Genomic DNA, 21,860 nt, shown 5'->3' on the forward strand with positions numbered 1-21,860 from the left:
AAAACGACAGTGTTACCCCTTTCGTTTTTTTCCGTTTTTGGGCAAAAAATAAAGTTTCTCCAATCTTCTCAAAACTCTGAATTATGATAGAGGGCTGTGAGACTTTGACCTGAGTGCAAAAATGGAGGCTCTAGACCCTTCCAGAGCTGAGATATCGAAATTCAAAATTTCGACCCGAAAAAAAAACGACAGTGTTACCCCTTTCGTTTTTTTCCGTTTTTGGGCGAAAAATTAAGTTTCTCCAATCTTCTCAAAACTCTGAATTATGATAGAGGGCTGTGAGACTTTGACCTGAGTGCAAAAATGGAGGCTCTAGACCCTTCCAGAGCTGAGATATCAAAATTCAAAATTTTGACCCGAAAAAAAAACGACAGTGTTACCCCTTTCGTTTTTTTCCGTTTTCGGGCAAAAAATAAAGTTTCTCCAATCTTCTCAAAACTCTGAATTATGATAGAGGGCTGTGAGACTTTGACCTGAGTGCAAAAATGGAGGCTCTAGACCCTTCCAGAGCTGAGATATCAAAATTCAAAATTTTGACCCGAAAAAAAAAAACGACAGTGTTACCCCTTTCGTTTTTTTCCGTTTTCGGGCAAAAAATAAAGTTTCTCCAATCTTCTCAAAACTCTGGATTATGATAGAGGGCTGTAAGACTTTGACCTGAGTGCAAAAATGGAGGCTCTAGACCCTTCCAGAGCTGAGATATCAAAATTAAAAATTTTGACCCGAAAAAAAAACGACAGTGTTACCCCTTTCGTTTTTTTGCGTTTTTGGGCGAAAAATTAAGTTTCTCCAATCTTCTCAAAACACTGAATTATGATAGAGGGCTGTGAGACTTTGACCTGAGTGCAAAAATGGAGGCTCTAGACCCTTCCAGAGCTGAGATATCGAAATTCAAAATTTCGACCCGAAAAAAAAACGACAGTGTTACCCCTTTCGTTTTTTTCCGTTTTTGGGTGAAAAATTAAGTTTCTCCAATCTTCTCAAAACTCTGGATTCTGATAGAGGGCCACGAAACTTTGACCTGAGTGCAAAAATTGAGGCTCTAGACCCTTTCAGAGCTGAGATATCAAAATTCAAAATTTTGACCCGAAAAAAAAACGACAGTGTTACCCCTTTCGTTTTTTTTGCGTTTTTGGGCGAAAAATTAAGTTTCTCCAATCTTCTCAAAACTCTGAATTATGATAGAGGGCTGTGAGACTTTGACCTGAGTGCAAAAATGGAGGCTCTAGACCCTTCCAGAGCTGAGATATCAAAATTCAAAATTTTGACGCGAAAAAAAAACGACAGTGTTACCTCTTTCGTTTTTTTCCGTTTTCGGGCAAAAAATAAAGTTTCTCCAATCTTCTCAAAACTCTGAATTATGATAGAGGGCTGTGAGACTTTGACCTGAGTGCAAAAATGGAGGCTCTAGACCCTTCCAGAGCTGAGATATCAAAATTCAAAATTTTGACCCGAAAAAAAAAACGACAGTGTTACCCCTTTCGTTTTTTTCCGTTTTCGGGCAAAAAATAAAGTTTCTCCAATCTTCTCAAAACTCTGGATTATGATAGAGGGCTGTAAGACTTTGACCTGAGTGCAAAAATGGAGGCTCTAGACCCTTCCAGAGCTGAGATATCAAAATTAAAAATTTTGACCCGAAAAAAAAACGACAGTGTTACCCCTTTAGTTTTTTTGCGTTTTTGGGCGAAAAAATAAAGTTTCTCCAATCTTCTCAAAACTCTGGATTCTGATAGAGGGCCACGAAACTTTGACCTGAGTGCAAAAATGGAGGCTCTAGACCCTTTCAGAGCTGAGATATCAAATTTCAAAATTTTGACCCGAAAAAAAAAACGACAGTGTTACCCCTTTCGTTTTTTTGCTTTTTTGGGCGAAAAAATAAGTTTCTCCAATCTTCTCAAAACTCTGGATTCTGATAGAGGGCCACGAAACTTTGACCTGAGTGCAAAAATGGAGGCTCTAGACCCTTCCAGAGCTGAGATATCAAAATTCAAAATTTTGACCCGAAAAAAAAAACGACAGTGTTACCCCTTTCGTTTTTTTTCCGTTTTCGGGCAAAAAATAAAGTTTCTCCAATCTTCTCAAAACTCTGGATTATGATAGATGGCTGTGAGACTTTGACCTGAGTGCAAAAATGGAGGCTCTAGACCCTTCCAGAGCTGAGATATCAAAATTCAAAATTTTGACCCGAAAAAAAAACGACAGTGTTACCCCTTTCGTTTTCTTCCGTTTTCGGGCAAAAAATAAAGTTTCTCCAATCTTCTCAAAACTCTGAATTATTATAGAGGGCTGTGAGACTTTGACCTGAGTGCAAAAATGGAGGCTCTAGACCCTTCCAGAGCTGAGATATCAAAATTCAAAATTTTGACCCGAAAAAAAAACGACAGTGTTACCCCTTTCGTTTTTTTTCCAATTTCGGGCAAAAAATAAAGTTTCTCCAATCTTCTCAAAACTCTGGATTATGATAGAGGGCTGTGAGACTTTGACCTGAGTGCAAAAATGGAGGCTCTAGACCCTTCCAGAGCTGAGATATCAAAATTCAAAATTTTGACCCGAAAAAAAACGACAGTGTTACCCCTTTCGTTTTTTTGCGTTTTTGGGCGAAAAATTAAGTTTCTCCAATCTTCTCAAAACACTGAATTATGATAGAGGGCTGTGAGACTTTGACCTGAGTGCAAAAATGGAGGCTCTAGACCCTTCCAGAGCTGAGATATCGAAATTCAAAATTTCAACCCGAAAAAAAAACGACAGTGTTACCCCTTTCGTTTTTTTCCGTTTTCGGGCAAAAAATAAAGTTTCTCCAATCTTCTCAAAACTCTGGATTCTGATAGAGGGCCACGAAACTTTGACCTGAGTGCAAAAATGGAGGCTCTAGACCTTTTCAGAGCTGAGATATCAAAATTCAAAATTTTGACCCGAAAAAAAAACGACAGTGTTACCCCTTTCGTTTTTTTTGCGTTTTTGGGCGAAAAATTAAGTTTCTCCAATCTTCTCAAAACTCTGGATTCTGATAGAGGGCCACGAAACTTTGACCTGAGTGCAAAAATGGAGGCTCTAGACCCTTCCAGAGCTGAGATATCAAAATTCAAAATTTTGACCCGAAAAAAAAACGACAGTGTTACCCCTTTCGTTTTTTTTCCGTTTTTGGGCAAAAAATAAAGTTTCTCCAATCTTCTCAAAACTCTGGATTATGATAGAGGGCTGTGAGACTTTGACCTGAGTGCAAAAATGGAGGCTCTAGACCCTTCCAGAGCTGAGATATCAAAATTCAAAATTTTGACCCGAAAAAAAAACGACAGTGTTACCCCTTTCGTTTTTTGCGTTTTTGGGCGAAAAATTAAGTTTCTCCAATCTTCTCAAAACACTGAATTATGATAGAGGGCTGTGAGACTTTGACCTGAGTGCAAAAATGGAGGCTCTAGACCCTTCCAGAGCTGAGATATCAAAATTAAAAATTTTGACCCAAAAAAAAAACGACAGTGTTACCCATTTCGTTTTTTTCCGTTTTCGGGCAAAAAATAAAGTTTCTCCAATCTTCTCAAAACTCTGGATTATGATAGAGGGCTGTGAGACTTTGACCTGAGTGCAAAAATGGAGGCTCTAGACCCTTCCAAAGCTGAGATATCGAAACTCAAAAATTCGACCCGAAAAAAAAACGACAGTGGTACCTCTTTCGTTTTTTCTTGGGGCGAAAAATTTAATTTCTCCAATCTTCTCAAAACTCTTGAGTCTGATAGAGGGCCATGAGACTTAAACCTGAGTGCAAAAATGGAGGCTCTAGACCCTTCCAGAGCTGAGATATCGAAACTCAAAAATTCGACCCGAAAAAAAAAACGACAGTGTTACCCCTTTCGTTTTTTTTTTTTTCGGGTGAAAAATTAAGTTTCTCCAATCTTCTCAAAACTCTAGATTCTGATAGAGGGCCATGAGACTTTGACCTGAGTGCAAAAATGGAGGCTTTAGACCCTTCCAGAGCTGAGATATCGAAACTCAAAATTTCGACCAGAAAAAAAACGACAGTGTTACCCCTTACGTTTTTTTCTTTTTCGGGCGAAAAATAAAGTTTCTCCAATCTTCTCAAAACTCTGGATTCTGATAGAGGGCCATGAGACTTAGACCTGAGTGCAAAAATGGAGGCTTTAGACCCTTTCACAGCTGAGATATCGAAACTCAAAATTTCGACCAGTTTTAACTGTTGAAGGTATAAAGGAGTTGGACAGTATAGAATATTTGTGATTTTGCTGTAAACACATCTTTTATTATGTATAGCTAGTTATCAGGGGAGCTCCAGTAAGCACATGTACGTAAAGTTACATTTCTAAAGTGGATTTACATAACCATACCTCTTAAACACGCTTATTTAAAATGTCTATTTACATCCGGAAGGAAAATATTGTATAAGTTTTGCCAGTGAGCACATCCCAACATGCAAAATACATCTGAGTGATGTAACGTTATGTGTGCTATTATGTAGGATAATTCACTGTTGTCAACACTGCTAGACAAATGTGCTGTAAATAAGGAAAATAAACAGATCTAAAAAGTAACTAAACGTGATATATATTTAATTTGTTCCTTATTAGTGTTGATATATTGAGGAACATTTAAGTTGGATTAAAAGTGAGTTAAGACATCAACCTCAGCATGTGGGCTAAATGCAGTGTTGAGCTCATAATATGAATCTTGTCTGTATGTTACAGGGACAGAAGAACACGCATGTGTTTATCCGGTGGAGGCTTTGAGTGAGTATACTACAGAAATGGATAGAAATTACAACATTTTTCTGAGTCTTGATTTCTGTGCATTTGCTGCAGAGCTTGTGTGGTGGAGCAGGACCTGCAAGGAAAGATGATGGCAGCATTTGTTTGGGAAAAAAAGTTTTGGGGATTTTACTCAGATATAAAGTAAGGTTATTTTTAATACATAGATCAAATGACATTGTGCTGTTAAAATGACTGCTTTTGTGTAATGTTTGTGCATTTTTGTAGGATCTGAAATGTCTGCAGACTGGTGTGAGCACTGAGGATGAGGAGCCCAGAGCTGAATCCTGGAAGTGGTCCCATGGATGAGTCCCTCTATCGCTCCACCTGCCCTTATTGCCTCAGATTGTGAAGCGCAGCACAGCACAGCAACAGGCTCTGGGACGAAGGCACTGGTGAATCCATCAGACTAAAGCTGCAGAATGGGAACCGCTGTGTTGAGTCGGCATTAGGATGTGGTGTTCAGCGCCTGTGAATACATGTTTGTAGTTTGAATAAAGCTTTGTTTCATGTGTTGTTGACTTGTATATGCATTTGTTTATTGTGATGGTTACTTTTATTTGTTCTTTTACTCATTTATTCATGTTTCTTATTGTTGTCAGTATATAAAATATAATTATTTCATTAATGTATGCATTCATTCATCGATTGACTGACAATTGAGATGTTTCACTGCATTTAGCAATATAAATGTATTCATGAATAACTGTCATATGACAAAACAAATTTCATTTTGCTTGTTTTATTAAATTATATTTTTAGTATGTAAAAAAAGTTTTATAATTAAGTATTGGTCAGCATTTAATATTATTGTTGTGTTTAAGTTTTGGGGTGGGCTAACAATGCGATTCATTCTGAGGTAATATTAATTTTTAAGGAGTGATACTTACATTTTTTTTTCGAGTATAAAATCAACAGTTCCCTTTCGTAGTCACTTCGAGTTACGTCAGAAGTGACGGAGATTGGGGGATTTCGCATAGAAAGCCAATCCTCTTCGAGTATTTAAACACGAGCCAATGGCATGCAATGCCTTGGGGCTGCGGAAATTTGCATAGCGTACTCCGCCCTACTCCGTGAGTATAAAAGGAGGAAGTGAACGCAACCGCAGTATGTTTTCGCTTCGGAGCCAAGAGAACCTCTTCACTCCTCAAAGCTGATTCAAGACTCTTCGAGACGAGCGTCCTCTTCAGTGTTGGTGTGACGGCGGTACCCAGCGAGATTCTGCATTGCCTGCGATCTGTGCAGTGGTTTGCCAGACTTTGCGCTTCTCCCTGGTAGCCTCAGCGCTGAAAGAGTGAATTTCTCTCCTCTCTGTAAAAGAGCTGCACGCGGCACGTCTTTTTAAAGATGGCTCGCCCGTGCCCTTCTGAATGTGGTAGATTTCTGTCGTCATCTGATGGTCACGAACGCTGCTTTGTTTGCTTGGGCATTCAGCATGCAGCAGCAGCGTTCGTGGATGACTCATGTTCCTTCTGTGGGACCATGACCATCTCCACACTGAGGTCGCGGCTCAATGATCTCACTAGAGTGAGAGCCCCGGTCCCCCCTACTCGATCGGCTTCCTTCACGAAAGGGGGCCCGTCGACCCGGGGACCGGGCGATCTAACGGTGACGGTGTGGGATAAAGCCCCGACGATTCCTCGGGCCACACCTCCCGCCTCAGTGCGTGAGCCAGCGGGCGCTAGTTCGACTCGGTCGGTTGTCTCTTCGGCGGCACCGGCTGCTTCGAGCAGCGCCCCAGATGATGATGCGATGTCTATTACAGCATCACTAGGCGGGCTTGATTCCTCGGGAGAGGAAGATCCGGCTGCGTTGCCTCCTTCGGGAGTTCCAGCGTTGTCCGCGTCAGATCCCGAGATGACGGCCATGCTGTCTCGAGCCGCTGGGAGTATCGGGCTAGAATGGAAACCTCCATCCTGCCCCGACCTCTCACGGATGGATAATTGGTTTTTGGACAAGGCTGCCGCTGCAAAGCCACGGCCGACTCCAATTCCTTTTTTCCCCGAGCTGCATGCGGAGTTATCGCGCTCTTGGGGGGCTCCTTTGTCCACTCGAGAGCGCGATCTCTCCCCCGCCTTTCCCCCCCTCGACGGCGGGGCCGCCCGTGGGTACACTGGGATGCCCCCGGTGGAGCGCTCTGTTGCGATGCAGCTGTGTCCACAGAGCGCTTCCACCCGTGGTCCTCCTAAGCACCCATCCAAAGCCTGTGGGTTCTCGTCTGCTATGGCGGCGCGATCCTACAGAGCGGCGGGACAGGCGGCCTCCGCTCTGCATGCTATGACCACTTTGCAGGTCTTCCAAGCGAAGTTGCTCAGAGACATGCACGAGGGCGGGACTGATCCGACGGCGTTCAAAGAACTGCGGTCCGCCACTGACCTTGCTCTCCGGGCAACGAAAGTGGCTGCTCGCGCCGTTGGTCAGGTGATGGCCACTAGCGTGGTTCAGGAGCGTCATCTGTGGCTCAACCTGGCGGATACGCGGAGCGCTGAGCGGACTCGTCTGCTCGACGCTCCGCTATCCCAGGTTGGCCTTTTCGGCGGTGCGGTCGAGGACTTCGCCCAACAGTTCTCCACCGCCCAGAAGCAGACGGAGGCCATCAAACACATCCTGCCCCGACGACCAGCTGCTGCCTCCACCCAGTCGTCGGCACAGGTGCCTCCCCCTGCTCGCCGCCGAGGACGCCCCCCTGCGGCTCCCCTCCCTCCCGCCCGGCCCCAGCAGCAGCCTTCACCCGGGCCCCGGCGTCGAGGAGGCCGCAGGCCGGCGTCACAGCCCCCTCAGGCCGCTCGCCCCGCTAAACGCCAGGCCAAGCGAAGATCCTGACACGGGCGGCTCAGTGTCGATCTCGAGTCTTTCCCAGGAGGCGGTAGCAGGCCCCCTCCTTCCCCCGGTGGAGGGCCGGGGGAGAATCTTTTGTTCTCAGCTCCCCGCTGCTCACCCACGGGTGGGCAGCACCCTGAACTGGTTAATGAAAGACTTGACATCCTCACTGAGCTCACAGACTGGAGTGAGTGCCCCCGATGCCCCAGTGTGTCGGCCCACTCACTCCTCTCTGTCTCGGAGGGCGCGGAAGGGTGCGTGTGTCGTCCCCGGGCTACACCAATCCCTTCCCCCTCTCTCGCCAGACCCCCGGCAGAACGGACCCCCGTGGAACGCTCCGCTTTCCCTGGTCCCTTCTGTCGGGGAGCGGGCTTCGACGCATCCGAGCGGGGTAACTCCTGCACGCGTGCCAGTCGACCCGCCACGCTGCCCCTCCGGGGGGACGTCTGTGGTTCACATGACCCCGTTGGCTCACTTCCTGGAAGCCTGGCTAGCGCTTCCCGGGGTATCCCGCTGGGTCATCAGAACGATCAGATTCGGCTACGCGATTCAGTTCGCACGGTCTCCTCCCCGCTTCAGGGGAGTTCGCTCCACGATAGTCGGTGGCAATGCCCCAGTCCTGAGAGCGGAGATTGCGACCCTGCTGGCGAAGGGTGCAATCGAGACGGTCCCTCCAGCCGAGGTGAGGTCCGGGTTTTACAGCCCCTACTTCATTGTCCCCAAGAAGACCGGTGGGTTACGACCGATCCTGGACCTGCGCATTTTGAACCGTTCTCTCCATCGACTACCGTTCAAAATGCTCACGGCCAAACGCATTTTCGAATGTGTTCGGTATCAGGATTGGTTTGCAGCGATCGACCTGAAGGACGCGTACTTCCATGTGTCCATCTTACCTCGACACAGACCGTTTCTTCGGTTTGCCTTCGAGGGCCAGGCATATCAGTACGCCGTTCTCCCATTCGGGTTAGCTCTGTCCCCTCGCGTCTTCACGAAGATCGTCGAGGCAGCCCTTGTTCCCCTTCGCGAACACGGGGTTCGCATCCTGAATTATCTCGACGACTGGCTGATACTAGCACACTCTCGAGCTCAGCTTTGCGAACACAGAGACTTGGTGCTCCGGCACCTAGCCCGTCTGGGCCTTCGGGTCAACCGGGAGAAGAGCAAACTTTGCCCCGTGCAGAGGATCTCTTTTCTCGGCGTGGAGATAGACTCGGTCGCCATGTCCGCGCAGCTCACGAACGAGCGCGCGCACTCACTGCTGACTTGTCTTCGTCAGTTCGAGGGCAAGAGTGCGGTTCCACTGAAACTTTTTCAGAGGCTCCTGGGGCATATGGCATCCGCGGCCGCGGCAACGCCGCTCGGTTTGCTTCATATGAGACCGCTTCAGCTGTGGCTTCGCGATCGAGTCCCGAGGTGGGCATGGCATCGCGGCTCACTCCGAGTCCCAGTGACTCCGGCGTGCCGGCGAACCTTCTTCCCGTGGTCGAACCTCAGCTTTTTACGGACGGGCGTCCCTATTCAGCGAGTTTCCAGGCATCTCATCGTCTCCACGGATGCATCTACCACGGGTTGGGGTGCCATGTGCAATGGGCATGCAGCCGCCGGCTCCTGGACGGGGGCCCAGCGCCTCATGCACATCAATTGCCTCGAGCTGCTGGCAGTACGGCTCGCCCTGCACCGCTTCAGAGCGTTGCTCAAGGGCCAGCATGTGCTTGTCCGCTCAGACAACACTACGGCTGTAGCGTACATCAACCACCAGGGGGGTCTACGCTCGCGCCGGTTGTCGCAGCTCGCCCGCCACCTCTTGATATGGAGTCAGAAGCACCTGAGGTCCCTTCGTGCAGTTCACATTCCTGGAGACCGGAACTGGGCAGCCGACGAGCTGTCTCGGGTCCGCCCTATCTCCGGCGAGTGGCGACTCCATCCCCAGTCGGTCCAGCTGATCTGGAAAGAGTTCGGGGAGGCACAGATAGATCTGTTCGCCTCCCGGGACTCAGCCCACTGCGCCCAGTTTTATTCTCTGACCTGGGGCACTCTCGGTTCGGATGCGCTGGCGCACAGCTGGCCACGGGGCCCACGCAAGTATGCGTTTCCCCCAGTGAGCCTCCTTGCACGGGTGTTGTGCAAGATCAAGGAGGACGAGGAGCAGGTCTTGCTGGTAGCCCCCTACTGGCCCACCAAGACGTGGTTCTCCGATCTCATGCTCCTCGCGACAGCACCTCCTTGGCCTATTCCTCTGAGACAAGACCTACTCTCTCAGAGACGGGGCACTCTGTGGCACCCTCGTCCCGATCTTTGGAGGCTGCACGTGTGGCTCCTGGACGGGACGAGGCAGGTTTGAGTTCGCTGCCACCTGCGGTGGCGGCAACCATCACTTCTGCAAGAGCGTCGTCCACGAGACACCTTTATGCGTTGAAGTGGAACCTCTTCGTCAATTGGTGCTCTTCTCGCGGAGAAGACCCCCGGAGATGTTCGATCAGTGTCGTGCTTTCCTTCCTGCAAGAAGGGTTGGAGCGCAGGCTGTCGCCCTCCACCCTTAAGGTTTACGTCGCGGCCATTGCCGCTTCTCATGAAGCAGTGGAAGGTAAGTCCTTAGGGAAGCACGACCTGGTCATCAGGTTCCTGAGGGGAGCGAGGAGGCTGCATCCGCCTCGTCCTCCCCTTGTACCCTCTTGGGACCTCTCGGTAGTTTTAAGTGCTCTGCAGAGGCATCCCTTTGAGCCTTTGCAATCGGTAGAGTTAAAGTTTCTGTCCATGAAGACAGCACTCCTGGTTGCATTGGCCTCCATCAAGAGGGTGGGGGACCTGCACGCATTCTCCGTTGACGAAGCGTGCCTGGAGTTCGGGCCGGCTTACTCTCACGTGATCCTGAGACCCCGGCCTGGATATGTGCCCAAGGTTCCCACCACTCCCTTCCGGGACCAGGTGGTGAACCTGCAAGCGCTGCCCCCGGAGGAGGCAGACCCAGCCTTGGCACTGCTCTGTCCGGTACGTGCTCTCCGCACCTATGTCGACAGAACGCAGTGTTTCAGGACCTCAGACCAGCTCTTTGTCTGTCATGGAGGGAGCCAGAAGGGAGGGGCTCTCTCAAAGCAACGGCTGTCCCACTGGATAGTGGATGCCATTGCTTTGTCTTACCAGCAGCAAGGCCTTCCGTGCCCCCTTGGTGTGACGGCCCATTCCACTCGGAGTGTAGCCTCCTCTTGGGCTTTAGCGCACGGCGCCTCGCTAACAGACATCTGCAGAGCTGCAGGCTGGGCGACACCCAACACCTTCGCCAGATTCTATAATCTGCGAATTGAGCCGGTATCCTCTCACGTACTCGTTTCGGCCAGTTCTGGATCCGCTCAGGTGTCTTCGCTTGCTCGCCACTCCACTCCCCGGACTGGATAAGTGCGATATTTCCTCAGTTCTTCCATTGAAGTCTTGAGTCCTCCAGCACCGACGATGCGGGCACCACTGCGTTGCTCTGGATGCTAGCTAGGTGCCTCCATGCGCACGGTTCCCCATGGTAACCGTCTCATGTGTATTATCCACTGTAAGCCTCTCTGAGCATGTGTCTTCCCTTGGCAAGCCATCTGCCACCCCTGGAGTTTAAATCTGTAGCCACCTGCGGTTGGTACTCCAGTGTTCCATATGCGTCCCTATGTGGCCATATGTGTATTCATAAGTCCTCCCTTCGGTAGGCAGCTGGTAGCATGTCCCCTTCGGGATATGTTTCCCAGTGTACCTTGGTAATCCTGTGTCGAAGTCGGATCCCCAAAAAAAAAAAAAAAAAAGAGGTAAGGCTCGGGGGTTCAGTCTTTCGCAGGGCACTGGAAGACAGCTTGAAGATGGCGTGATGGCACAGACCCCCAATCTCCGTCACTTCTGACGTAACTCGAAGTGACTACGAAAGGGAACGTCTCGGTTACGTATGTAACCCTCGTTCCCTGAGTAGGGAACGGAGACGTTACGTCTCCCTGCCACTTCTGCTGTATCGCTGGGTAGATGCCGAGTTCAGTCTTGGCTCCTCAGCGAAGACATACTGCGGTTGCGTTCACTTCCTCCTTTTATACTCACGGAGTAGGGCGGAGTACGCTATGCAAATTTCCGCAGCCCCAAGGCATTGCATGCCATTGGCTCGTGTTTAAATACTCGAAGAGGATTGGCTTTCTATGCGAAATCCCCCAATCTCCGTCACTTCTGACGTAACGTCTCCGTTCCCTACTCAGGGAACGAGGGTTACATACGTAACCGAGACGTTTTCTCCAAAAGAGATCTTCGAGCAGCTGCCCGTCACCTTTGTGGAGACTTTACAAACGCAGAGGAAAACTGTTCTAGGTTGTGCTGTAGAGTTGCTGATGTTATGAAGTGTTAGTGCACCTGTTGCATATAGTTTAAACTTATTACATACAAGATCATGGAAAGATTTCATAGTTGTATGTAACAATCATAATGACAAAACAGAAAATATAAGGATCATTGGTTTGTGCACATCATAATGTGACATCATAAAATTATATTTATACACTGGAAAAAACAATAACAAGGCTAAATATCTTCATAATGGTTCTTCATAATACATTAAAAAAATGTGTTGTTTTAAGTCTGAGGGATGAAACGAGGTAAATTCATCAAGAAAAAGAGGAAAACTTTAAGGAGAAACTTTTTTGGGTATAAAATAAAGAAATTAACAACATATTCAAGAGAAGACGATTTTGGGGTTTCTTAATTAAAAAAAATATCGTTATAAGAATAACACTGTGGGTCACATTAGTAGGGTTTAAAATATAACAACTTAAATCAACCCCAAATGTATTCAAAAAATAAATGGGAAGCTGTTTCTTCATCAATACCACAACAAAATGAACAAGTTTCATCAATATCCAGATATTTATAGATAGTTGAATTAAACGTAGCCTAGCCTTCTTATATTTTAAGTTGTTGCGCTTGTGATAACGCTTAGTAGGTCACATGATAACATCAACATGGCAGATGTCCGGTTCTCATTCATACTCAACGAGATTTGGTTATAAAGTACCTACTCTTTTAGCGCTCGTTGAGTAAGTACTTATAGAAATTAAGTACCTACTCATTAAGTATGCGTTTTGGAAAGCAGCCTCTATCTCAGCTCTGGAAGGGTCTAGAGACTCCATTTTTGCACTCAGGTCTAAGTCTCTTGGCCCTCTATCAGAATCCAGAGTTTCAAGAAGATCAGAGAAACTCAAAATTTCGACCCCCCCAAAAAAATTTGGGAGATATTGAGATATTGATATATCTCAATATGAGCACATGTTGCATGTGATATTGAGCTCTGAGAGCTCAATCAGAGATATTGAAAACTGAAAATTTTCAGTTGAGAGATATTGAGATCCCACGTAGCATTTATGCCATTATAAAAATCTCAATATCTCAGCTCTGGAAGGGTCTAGAGCCTCCATTTTACATAACAATACATTACGCATACAATAACAAACGCCATAGAAGAAGTCATCTTAAAGGCATATCAACATGTCATGAACACTACTGAACACTAGGTGGCCATTACGGAGTTCCATCTTTTGGACATTCATCATACCGCATTGGTTTTCATTTCTTGTCCCCATATCAGGGCACTCATCTGTTTATTTTTAAGTGTTTGTAGTATTATTTTATACGGAAATCAATTATTTATAATTAATAGTTTAATTAACAAACTAATTATATGAAACTATTATCAGTACACTACAAATAAACTGGTTCTATGCCTTTATTAGTAAATTAAATCTAAGCCTTTATTAATATACTTTGTTATTTTTAAGACATTTATAGAAATGCCTTCTATATTTCTTTTCACTCCACTGTACTCCACCACAGGCGACTGCACGTACGGAATTGACACTTGGTTATTGTCATTTCACCATATTTTTGAACAGACAGTGTGTTTACTTGGAAATATTACTGTATATTTTCAGTTTTAATTTATATTTCCATCATAAGTTTGGTCTTTAATTTAATTTAGAAGTGGTATTAAAATGTCTTAATTGTTTATACCTGTAGCCACCCTGAATATACACCAAGGATGGATTATGGGATAATTTTCATTTTTGCGTGAACTAACCCTTAAAGGACATTTCTTGGTCTGCTCTATGTAAATGACCAGTCAACATGTTTCTTTAGAATTCTGGATATGTATTTCAGCATTAATAACGTAAATTGTTCCGATAGGGTACAGATTTACAGACATTGTTCAATCCGTTGAATTTTTCTAAAAACATTTATACACAATTTTCATTGGTTTTTAAAATATACATATCTTCCGTATAATACAAAGTTTCTCCTTCCATCTTGCTCTATCTGTATGCAGGCTCGTGGATTGGAATAAAACGAGGATTAAAACCCACAAAGAAAAAAGGTCGAATGATTTACTCAGAACAAAATGAAACACAACTCCTTTGGGCATCACAGGTTCTGGTATTTTGTGCTTTGGAGTCCAGGAGGGCCTTCGTTCTGGCTCGTCTCGGTTACGTGACCCTCGCTGGAGAGCATCGACATCCTTAAGCTTCTTACTGAAGTCCCTTTACGATGCAACTGATCTTTATATACGACACAATCCCATTTTCTCATCTCATGACATGACTGCCAATGTGACGGGAACCTTCTCAAAGAAACATGATGTAGGAGAAGAACAACTCAAACATTGAAGAGGGAATGTTAAAAAGAAAAAAAATGCATTTGGCTGACCTAGAATGTCGTTCCAATGGCACGACACCTGAGGGGGAGCTACGCTACGGATCCTTTGCTAAATCTCGACCACGACGGTCCGACCGCGTTCCACCCAGGAGCTCGATGGGCTGTTTTAGGCCAGTTCGTGACATGAGACTAGTCCAGAGTCCAACTTGTCCTCAGCCACTCTGAATGTACTTCTTTATAACCACGCATCCGTGTCTGAAAAGCGGACACGGCAGATTCTGCAGCAGCGTCCACGTGTTGGTGCAAGGGTCGAAGGTCTCCATGTTGCCCAGCGCTGGTCCCTCGCTGCTCACAATCCCTCCCGTTGCATAGATCTTCCCGTCTAGGATCGCCGCACTGGGGGAGGAAGAGCAAGAGACCGTTTCCCTTTCATTTACTACTACACCATTTGTAAAGTGGAACATCGTTTATTGCATGGCGTAGCGCAATCTACTGTTCATTAGACCAACCTGCAGAACTGCCTGGAGTGATTCATGTTGGGGCCGGCTTTGATGTTGCCCTTGTCTGGGTCGTAGATAGTGGTGGCTCGGGCATACGCTCCTCCCAGGATGAAGATAAACCCATTGAGGCTCACAGCGGGAGCGTACTTGTTATCTAAATAAGCCCAAAAGGAGCGCAGGAGGAAAGAGAACAACAGATAGAAGTTACTTTTCTGATGGATGTTCCAGTCACAGATGCATTTTTTCCCTGGAATAATGCCGTTATGTTGGGTCTGCTTACACATTGTGCTCAATGAAAGATAAGGAGCTACAAGTAAATCATACGGCTGCTGGCTCGTCTAAACACGATTCACTTGATGTGTCCGAACTGGACTATATAGTGAGCTCACCATTTTGTAGTGCTGTCCGAATGTATAGTGATGATTATTATACCCTATCCACAAGTTTCCTACGCCCCATGAGGCCTTGCGTCAAAAGTGGGCGCGACTTCCGGTTGGAAGTAAACAAAGCGCGATTTGACATGCTTGACACTCGTTCATTCAACAGTTGACAGTCATTCAAGTTATAGCGATCCAAACTAGCTAACGATGTGGGAACACAACCTCAACGAAATTAAAAAGGGTGAAATAACAGTACCTTTACCCTCCGCAGTAGTTGATTGGGAGTATTATAATAACATTATTAATAATCAATACTCATCAAGGCATGGTGACAGACAGTTGTGCGAGCTGACAAACAATTAAAATAAAAAATACACACTTAGTCATTGTGCTTTGGAGTTTATTCAAAATTATAAATGAATGTGCTACTTGAATACATTAACTGGCACATTTGGTATTCTGTCAACACAGGCTTTGATCCTGAGTTTAGGTGTAACATCAGTAGAGAACAGCCAAACACATGCTGATAGAGTTTATAGAACATTAAGAATTTAAACAAATGTACACAGGAAGATTCGTCGTCTTTTGGGAGGTGATGGAAACTACAGTCGTTGGCAGGATCACTCTGATTTCGTTTTCAGCTTATGTTCAAAACAATCCCGTTTAAGCCACTAAATTAGTTTAGTTCGGCTATACATACAACCGCGAACAGCACATGTTGTCCCTGAGCTCCGTAACGACATCTCTCATAAAGATTTGCGTCTTTAAATAGTAAAATAATTCTCCGAAAAACAGCTAGCCTCTTCGCTAACTAACACACAAAATACCATTGGAATGCTACTTCTGCCGCGTCACCGGAAGTTTCACCCACTTTATTTTTTACAGGAGCGCCCCTCGGAAACTTGTGGATATAGTCCACTCAATGTATCCCAGAATGCATTTTGAAAAGGAGTGTACAACCGATGGTCACTAACCCAAACCCTACATACCATCATGCATTGCGTGTGTATGACACGCCAATTTGTATTTCCATTTTTGGCGTGCTATCAACACACATAATCGCTGTTTAGCTTGTTTATGAACACCGTTGACTTAACGTTATTACTGTATATATAAATATATGACTTACGTCAACCTTGTCCCTAAACCTAACCGTCACTGGCGTTAATGGCATTTATGACTGTTCCCTTACCATCCTAGGAAAGAAAAACATAGCTCCCCAGATGTAGATGTACATTTTGCTTTGTTTTGCTCGGACATTTGACGGCGTGTACAGACATGCGGAATGACGCGGACGTTAATGGCGTAGTCATACACGCGGATACACACGGTTAGCTCAAAATGCGTCACACGGATAGCTCAAAATGCGATAACACGCCACTTGACTCGAAATTGGCGTGTATGTTAACGCAAAAGTCATGATGTCATGTTGCGCTGATCGTAAAAATAACAACATGACATCATGACTTTTGCATAAACATATACGCCACTTTCGAGTCAGGTGGCGTGTTATCTTTACGCATTTTGAGCTATCCGTGTGTATCCGCGTGTATGCGTATATGTCTACGCCATTAACGTCCGCGTCATTCCGCGTGTCTATACACGATGCAAATCTCCAGTCATGAATGCCATTAACCCCAGTGACGGTTAAGTTTAGGGATGGGGTTGAGGTAAGTCATATCTTTTTTTTACCTAGGATGGTAAGGGAACAGTCATAAATGCCATTAACCCCAGTGACGGTTAGGTTTAGGGACGGGGTTGAGGTAAGTCATATTTTTATATAACGTTAAGTCAACGGCGTTCATAAACACGCTGAAAGGCGATTATGCGTTTAGATAGCACGCCAAAAATGGAAATACGAATTGGCGTGTCATACACACGCTACTTCATGAGATCAGTCTGAAAAATAAGTTATGATCATGTGTGGAGTAGCGCATTATAACAGAAATGACCAGAAATGACTTCTAGTTTTTAAATTTTGAAGAAATAAGCTCAATATAATGTAATGTATTTATTTAAAGCCCAGAGCCGGCTCGGCACCAGCTGACAGATGATGTAATCAACGGCGCCGAGACACGATCGAGTAGTGTCCGTAAGTGGTGTTTCTATTATGCTGGTGAGCTCACTATATAGTGCTCTACTTCCTACCCCCTACATAGGTGTAGTGGTTTGAGTGGAGATTTCGGACACAGCAAATGTTCTTTCGGGAGATTCCTGTGAAACGGTGGATAATAAACGAGGACCACCATTCTGTGTGGCTCGTAAGTATGCAATCTTACGAAATAGGGTTTGAAGCACCATTTGCAATCCGTTTATGATTTTCTCGGCCTCTTTATGCCACATTCCATTCCCCACATCCCTCTTTCCTTTATTCTTTACGTTATTAAGCGGAGAATGACAAATTATGGCATACAGATATATGGCACCTGTTCCACCTAATGATTCCAAACAGAGGAAATTACCTCCGTAATACCCGCAAACCCTTCACAACGTGACAGGTTTTACTCACTCTATCCTTCTTCACATGGGGTAAATGGCCAAGAAACAGAAATAATCACATCTTTTCATGAGCAGGCAAATGACTGACAGGCCAACGCGTGGTCGTGAACACGGAAAAGGTCGTCGAGCCGAATGCGAGAGAGGCTATCAGGCTTTGCTTTCTGACACAAATTGTCTCCCAAACGATTACAGCTGGGCCAATTTATTACACCTATGAATAATTCACGTGGCTTCGTTCAAGGCTTTTTTTTTTTTTTTTGGTTTTGTTTTTTTTTCTCCCCGCACCTTCGACTGATGCTCCTCGCTTGAGAAGCCGAGCACAGAAGCGATCTGTAAAACAGCCGCTGGATTTAATGGTTGAAAAGAAAGTGTGAGATGGGCTCTCGCTTGACGGCGTGAATGCCAGACGCTTCTCATTAAAAAACCCCGTCGCTCGACTTGAGTGACGGTCTAGATAACTCCCTCTTTTTATAGCACTCCAACCAGCATCAGTCACAGCAAGAGTCGTCGAATTGATCGTCGGCATAACCCAGGGGGAGGCGTCGTCTTCTGTAAGAAGAGCCCCCCCCCTCGAACACGTCTTTATTCCCCTCACAAAACGACTGCTTTTATGCCGAGTCACTTCATTTAAACTCCCTGAATGCTTCTAAGCGCGTGCATCTCGGAGTTAAGCCCTAATCTCAGGCAGTCTGTTTATCTGTTTGTCGTCTCGTTTTCTAACCCAGCGCTGATGCTATCAGCAGAGCTCATTGTTGGGTTTGGCCCACGTTCCGCCTGCCGCTGCTACTCGAGGGGCTCGAACGTCACGCCAAAGCTCGGTCTGCTGCTTTGATGCTGAAATCCCGCCACCGGCAAGACGTCTCAAGTTTTCCCATCAAATGGGGGGGACCTGTATCTGGCACAATGGAGACATGAGGGATTCAGCTTTTTGAGAGTGAAACAAGACAACAACAACAGTTCGTGCCACCAATTTGTAGAGGTGTCTCGCTCAATTTTCAGGAGAGGCAAAACGCGGCTGAGAAAAAGCCATTAAAAACGAAAGAAACGGGGAAGGAGTCGTTTGAATGGCTGGATTTCCAGAGAAATGGGGCGAGGACGTCGGCAACGACCTTCGGTCCTCAATAAACAAGCTGAAGCGTTTAATGTGAGACTGCTTCAGTCGAACCCCTCTCACACTGCCTTTTCACTCTGATGGATGTCTCAAAGTGCTGCTTGGCCAATTGACATGCTTTGAGCATGTTTTTCTAAACACTGGCTACCCTTTCCCGCTGGTAGTTTAGAGATGTTTGCGGACGAGGCAGCTCGAGGCGGCCCGACGCTAGCAGAGCCCAGTCGTGAGCTGCTTCAGTGATAACTCATCAGACTGTCCAGAGGCTCCCTGAATCACTTTTTAATGTGCCTGTACTCTAAAGACGCCCTGCGATCTTGTGAAATTTGTACAAGCGATTGTTTGCAATCAATTCTCCACAGTCCACGTGGCTTCATGCACTTCTAGTGGCACTTTGCCTGCTCGACCTTCACTGACAGCTTGTCTTGTTGGCACTGGCTGTTTGCTCAGAAGTGTTTACTACCGACTGCAGGTCTTCGAACAACACAATCACACTGGGACTTTGAGGAAATGAACCTCTTAAAAGCCTTTAGCATGAGGTCATTGACTGCGGACACACTCGCGCTCTGGGTAAAAAAAGGCCGACGGGAACATTACACAAAGACTTACGGGCCTGTCAATCAGGGAGATACAGCCAAAAGCTATTGCTGCCGGGATGCATGTAGTCTTACTCACAATTGGCAACACTTTATAAAGTAAGAAAATATAATATGGTTAATAATTGTAGAGATGCTTATAAATCAAGAATAAAACATTTATAGCTGTATTTATAAACTACTTATTGTATATTAATGCTTTATAAATTATGACTTAACTGTTTACAAATGATGAATTAACTGTTTACTACTGCTTAACAAATGATTAATAGCATGCAGTTATTATAAAGTGTTACCAGAATGGTAAATATGGTAACACGTTATAATAAGGTTCATTAGTTAATGTATGAAAGGAGAAAAAAAATGTTGCTGATAATTTACTTACCTCCATGTCGTCCAAGATGTCCACGTCTTTCTTAAGTCGAAAAGAAATTAAGGTTTTTGATGAGAAAACTTTCCAGGATTTTCTCCATATAATGAACTTCATTGGACAGAACAGAACAGGACAGAGCAAGGTGAGTATTTGTGCTTATAAAACTTAAACTTTTTAATTTATTTATTAAATGAGTGATCGTTTCGCTTGATAAGACCCTTATTCATCGTCTGGAATCGTTTAAAGCCCTTTGAACAGTTTGCACTGAAACTGTCTTTTGGATCTTGAACCGTTTGGTTCCCATTGAAGTCCATTATATGGAGAAAAATCCTGGAATGTTTTCATCAAAAACCTTAATTTCTTTTCGACTGAAGAAACAAAGACATGGACATCTTGGATGACATGGGGGTGAGTAAATTATCAGCAAAAGTTTTTTTAAAGTGAACTACTCCTTTAACTAGCATGTACTAACAATGAGCAAGTACAGTATTTATTAATCTTTGTTAATATTAGTTAATAAAAATACAGCTGTACATTAGATCACAAGGCACTAATGTTAACAAATACAACCTTTGATTTTAGTAATGTATTAAATGTTGAGATGAATATTAACCAAGAATAATAAATGCGGAAGAAGTATTGTTCATTCTTAATTCATGTTAACTAAGGTAGTTAACTAATGTTATATATTATATATGAAGACTTCAGAAGCAAAAGCCTTTAATATTAATAATCTATCAGGCTCCTATGTATAGGTTTCTACACAAGTACCGACATTTCTGAATAAGCTGAGGCTGGATGTAGTGAGTTTGAAGTGAAAGTATTTGATGAACGTATACTATGTACTCAATATTATTTTCTCATTTTTGACAGAGGTGGCTTTTAGAGGCTTTGTATCGGAGGTCTTCATATATATATATATATATATATATATATATGAATAAATTAAAGTGAACAGATTAATAAAAGCATTGCTGTTCAATATATTAAATATATTTTAATGTGTACAACCTTATTGTATAGTATTATGACTGCATCTCCAGTGCCAGTAAATATACAATTGAGTACAATGGATGTAAAAGGTCTAATTTTAGTTCGCAATTTCATATGATCTCACATAATTGCTGTATGACCAATCATTACAACTATTAGAGATGATCATGGGAGGACGAGGATCTCTGATTAGAGGTTGGACAAATGAAGAATAATCTGTTTATCTAGGTTCCACGTACTGCATGCAACTTAATTGAATTACCAAGTTAATGTAGTTTATGAAATGGCTTTTATGATGCCATGGCACAGCAATCGCTGAGCTAATTGAAGCCTGAAAACCTCCTACTGCAAGTAAAGATGTCGAGTCCCACTCTGCCATATCAGTCCTGCTGTTCTTCTGCTACGATTGAGCCCGTGAGCAAAGCAAACTACCTCGTAAAAGCCTTTCAGGAAGCCAGACCACATCCACAGAACCACCTTCTGGTGCTGTGTTGACACATACTCGTTTTTAAATTGTCTTTGGGTGGAAATTCAGATGCACAAATGAACAATTTCCATTAGTAAATTCCTGTTGTTCAAACAATCTGCTTACCGATCATGGGGGACTCTATAAAGCTCCAGGTGTTGGTCTGTGGGACGTAAGACTGCAGGACACCAGCTGAGCGTCCTGCCTCGTTCACACCGCCGAACACGAAGATCTTTCCTCCGCATACGGTGGCGGCTGCCGAATGAACAGGCTTGGGAAGCGGCGACACCGTCTCCCACTGATTTGTGATGGTGTCGTACCTGAAGGAAACAGAAGCGATATTGGTTGCTGATATTGGTATAGTTTTAGTACCAACAGACATTTTTCACAATGTGACCCAAAAAGGCCCAGGATTAGCAGATGTAGAGTGCTTTATCGTGAACAGGACGCATATAAAAACAACACTATATGCAAGGTTTCTCTCTCTCAAGAACCATTTCAGTTGTATTTGACTCTTGGTGATTGTATGGCCATCTGCCATGAATTTTCCTGGCATATGTTGGTATGTGTACTGTCATATCTTTCCCCAAACCTCCCCATTACATGGCTCAGGACTCTCTCTCTCACACACACACACCTATGGATAATTTAGAGTCTCCATCCATTTCACCTGAACTGTATTTTGGGTGAATTTGGAAGATTTAGCTCTCTTTC

At 44.8% G+C, this 21,860-nt stretch overlaps 1 protein-coding gene and 1 long non-coding RNA gene across 3 annotated transcripts in view; one reads left to right on the forward strand and one right to left on the reverse strand.

Annotated features, from left to right (window-relative positions):
• The first annotated feature begins 4,577 nt into the window (after positions 1–4,577).
• LOC148976870 (uncharacterized) lies at positions 4,578–5,651 on the forward strand. Its single transcript, XR_016145930.1, has 3 exons — positions 4,578–4,739; positions 4,812–4,901; positions 4,986–5,651. It is a non-coding gene; the product is annotated as an uncharacterized LOC148976870 (long non-coding RNA).
• An 8,040-nt stretch (positions 5,652–13,691) lies between these two features.
• The window catches only part of klhl29 (kelch-like family member 29), a 263,285-nt gene continuing 255,116 nt past the window's right edge, over positions 13,692–21,860 (reverse strand). For both annotated transcript variants that reach the window (XM_039648010.2, XM_089118884.1), the window contains 3 exons: positions 21,273–21,466; positions 14,741–14,885; positions 13,692–14,627 (listed from right to left, as the gene is read on the reverse strand). In XM_039648010.2, the coding sequence (XP_039503944.2) occupies positions 14,444–14,627; positions 14,741–14,885; positions 21,273–21,466 (523 nt within the window). In that variant the 3' untranslated portion in view covers positions 13,692–14,443. The remainder of the gene's footprint in view (positions 14,628–14,740; positions 14,886–21,272; positions 21,467–21,860) is intronic.

The sequence above is a fragment of the Pimephales promelas genome, chromosome 13 (genome assembly GCF_988280905.1).
Source record: "Pimephales promelas chromosome 13, fPimPro1.hap1.1, whole genome shotgun sequence".
Lineage (NCBI taxonomy): Eukaryota > Metazoa > Chordata > Actinopteri > Cypriniformes > Leuciscidae > Pimephales > Pimephales promelas.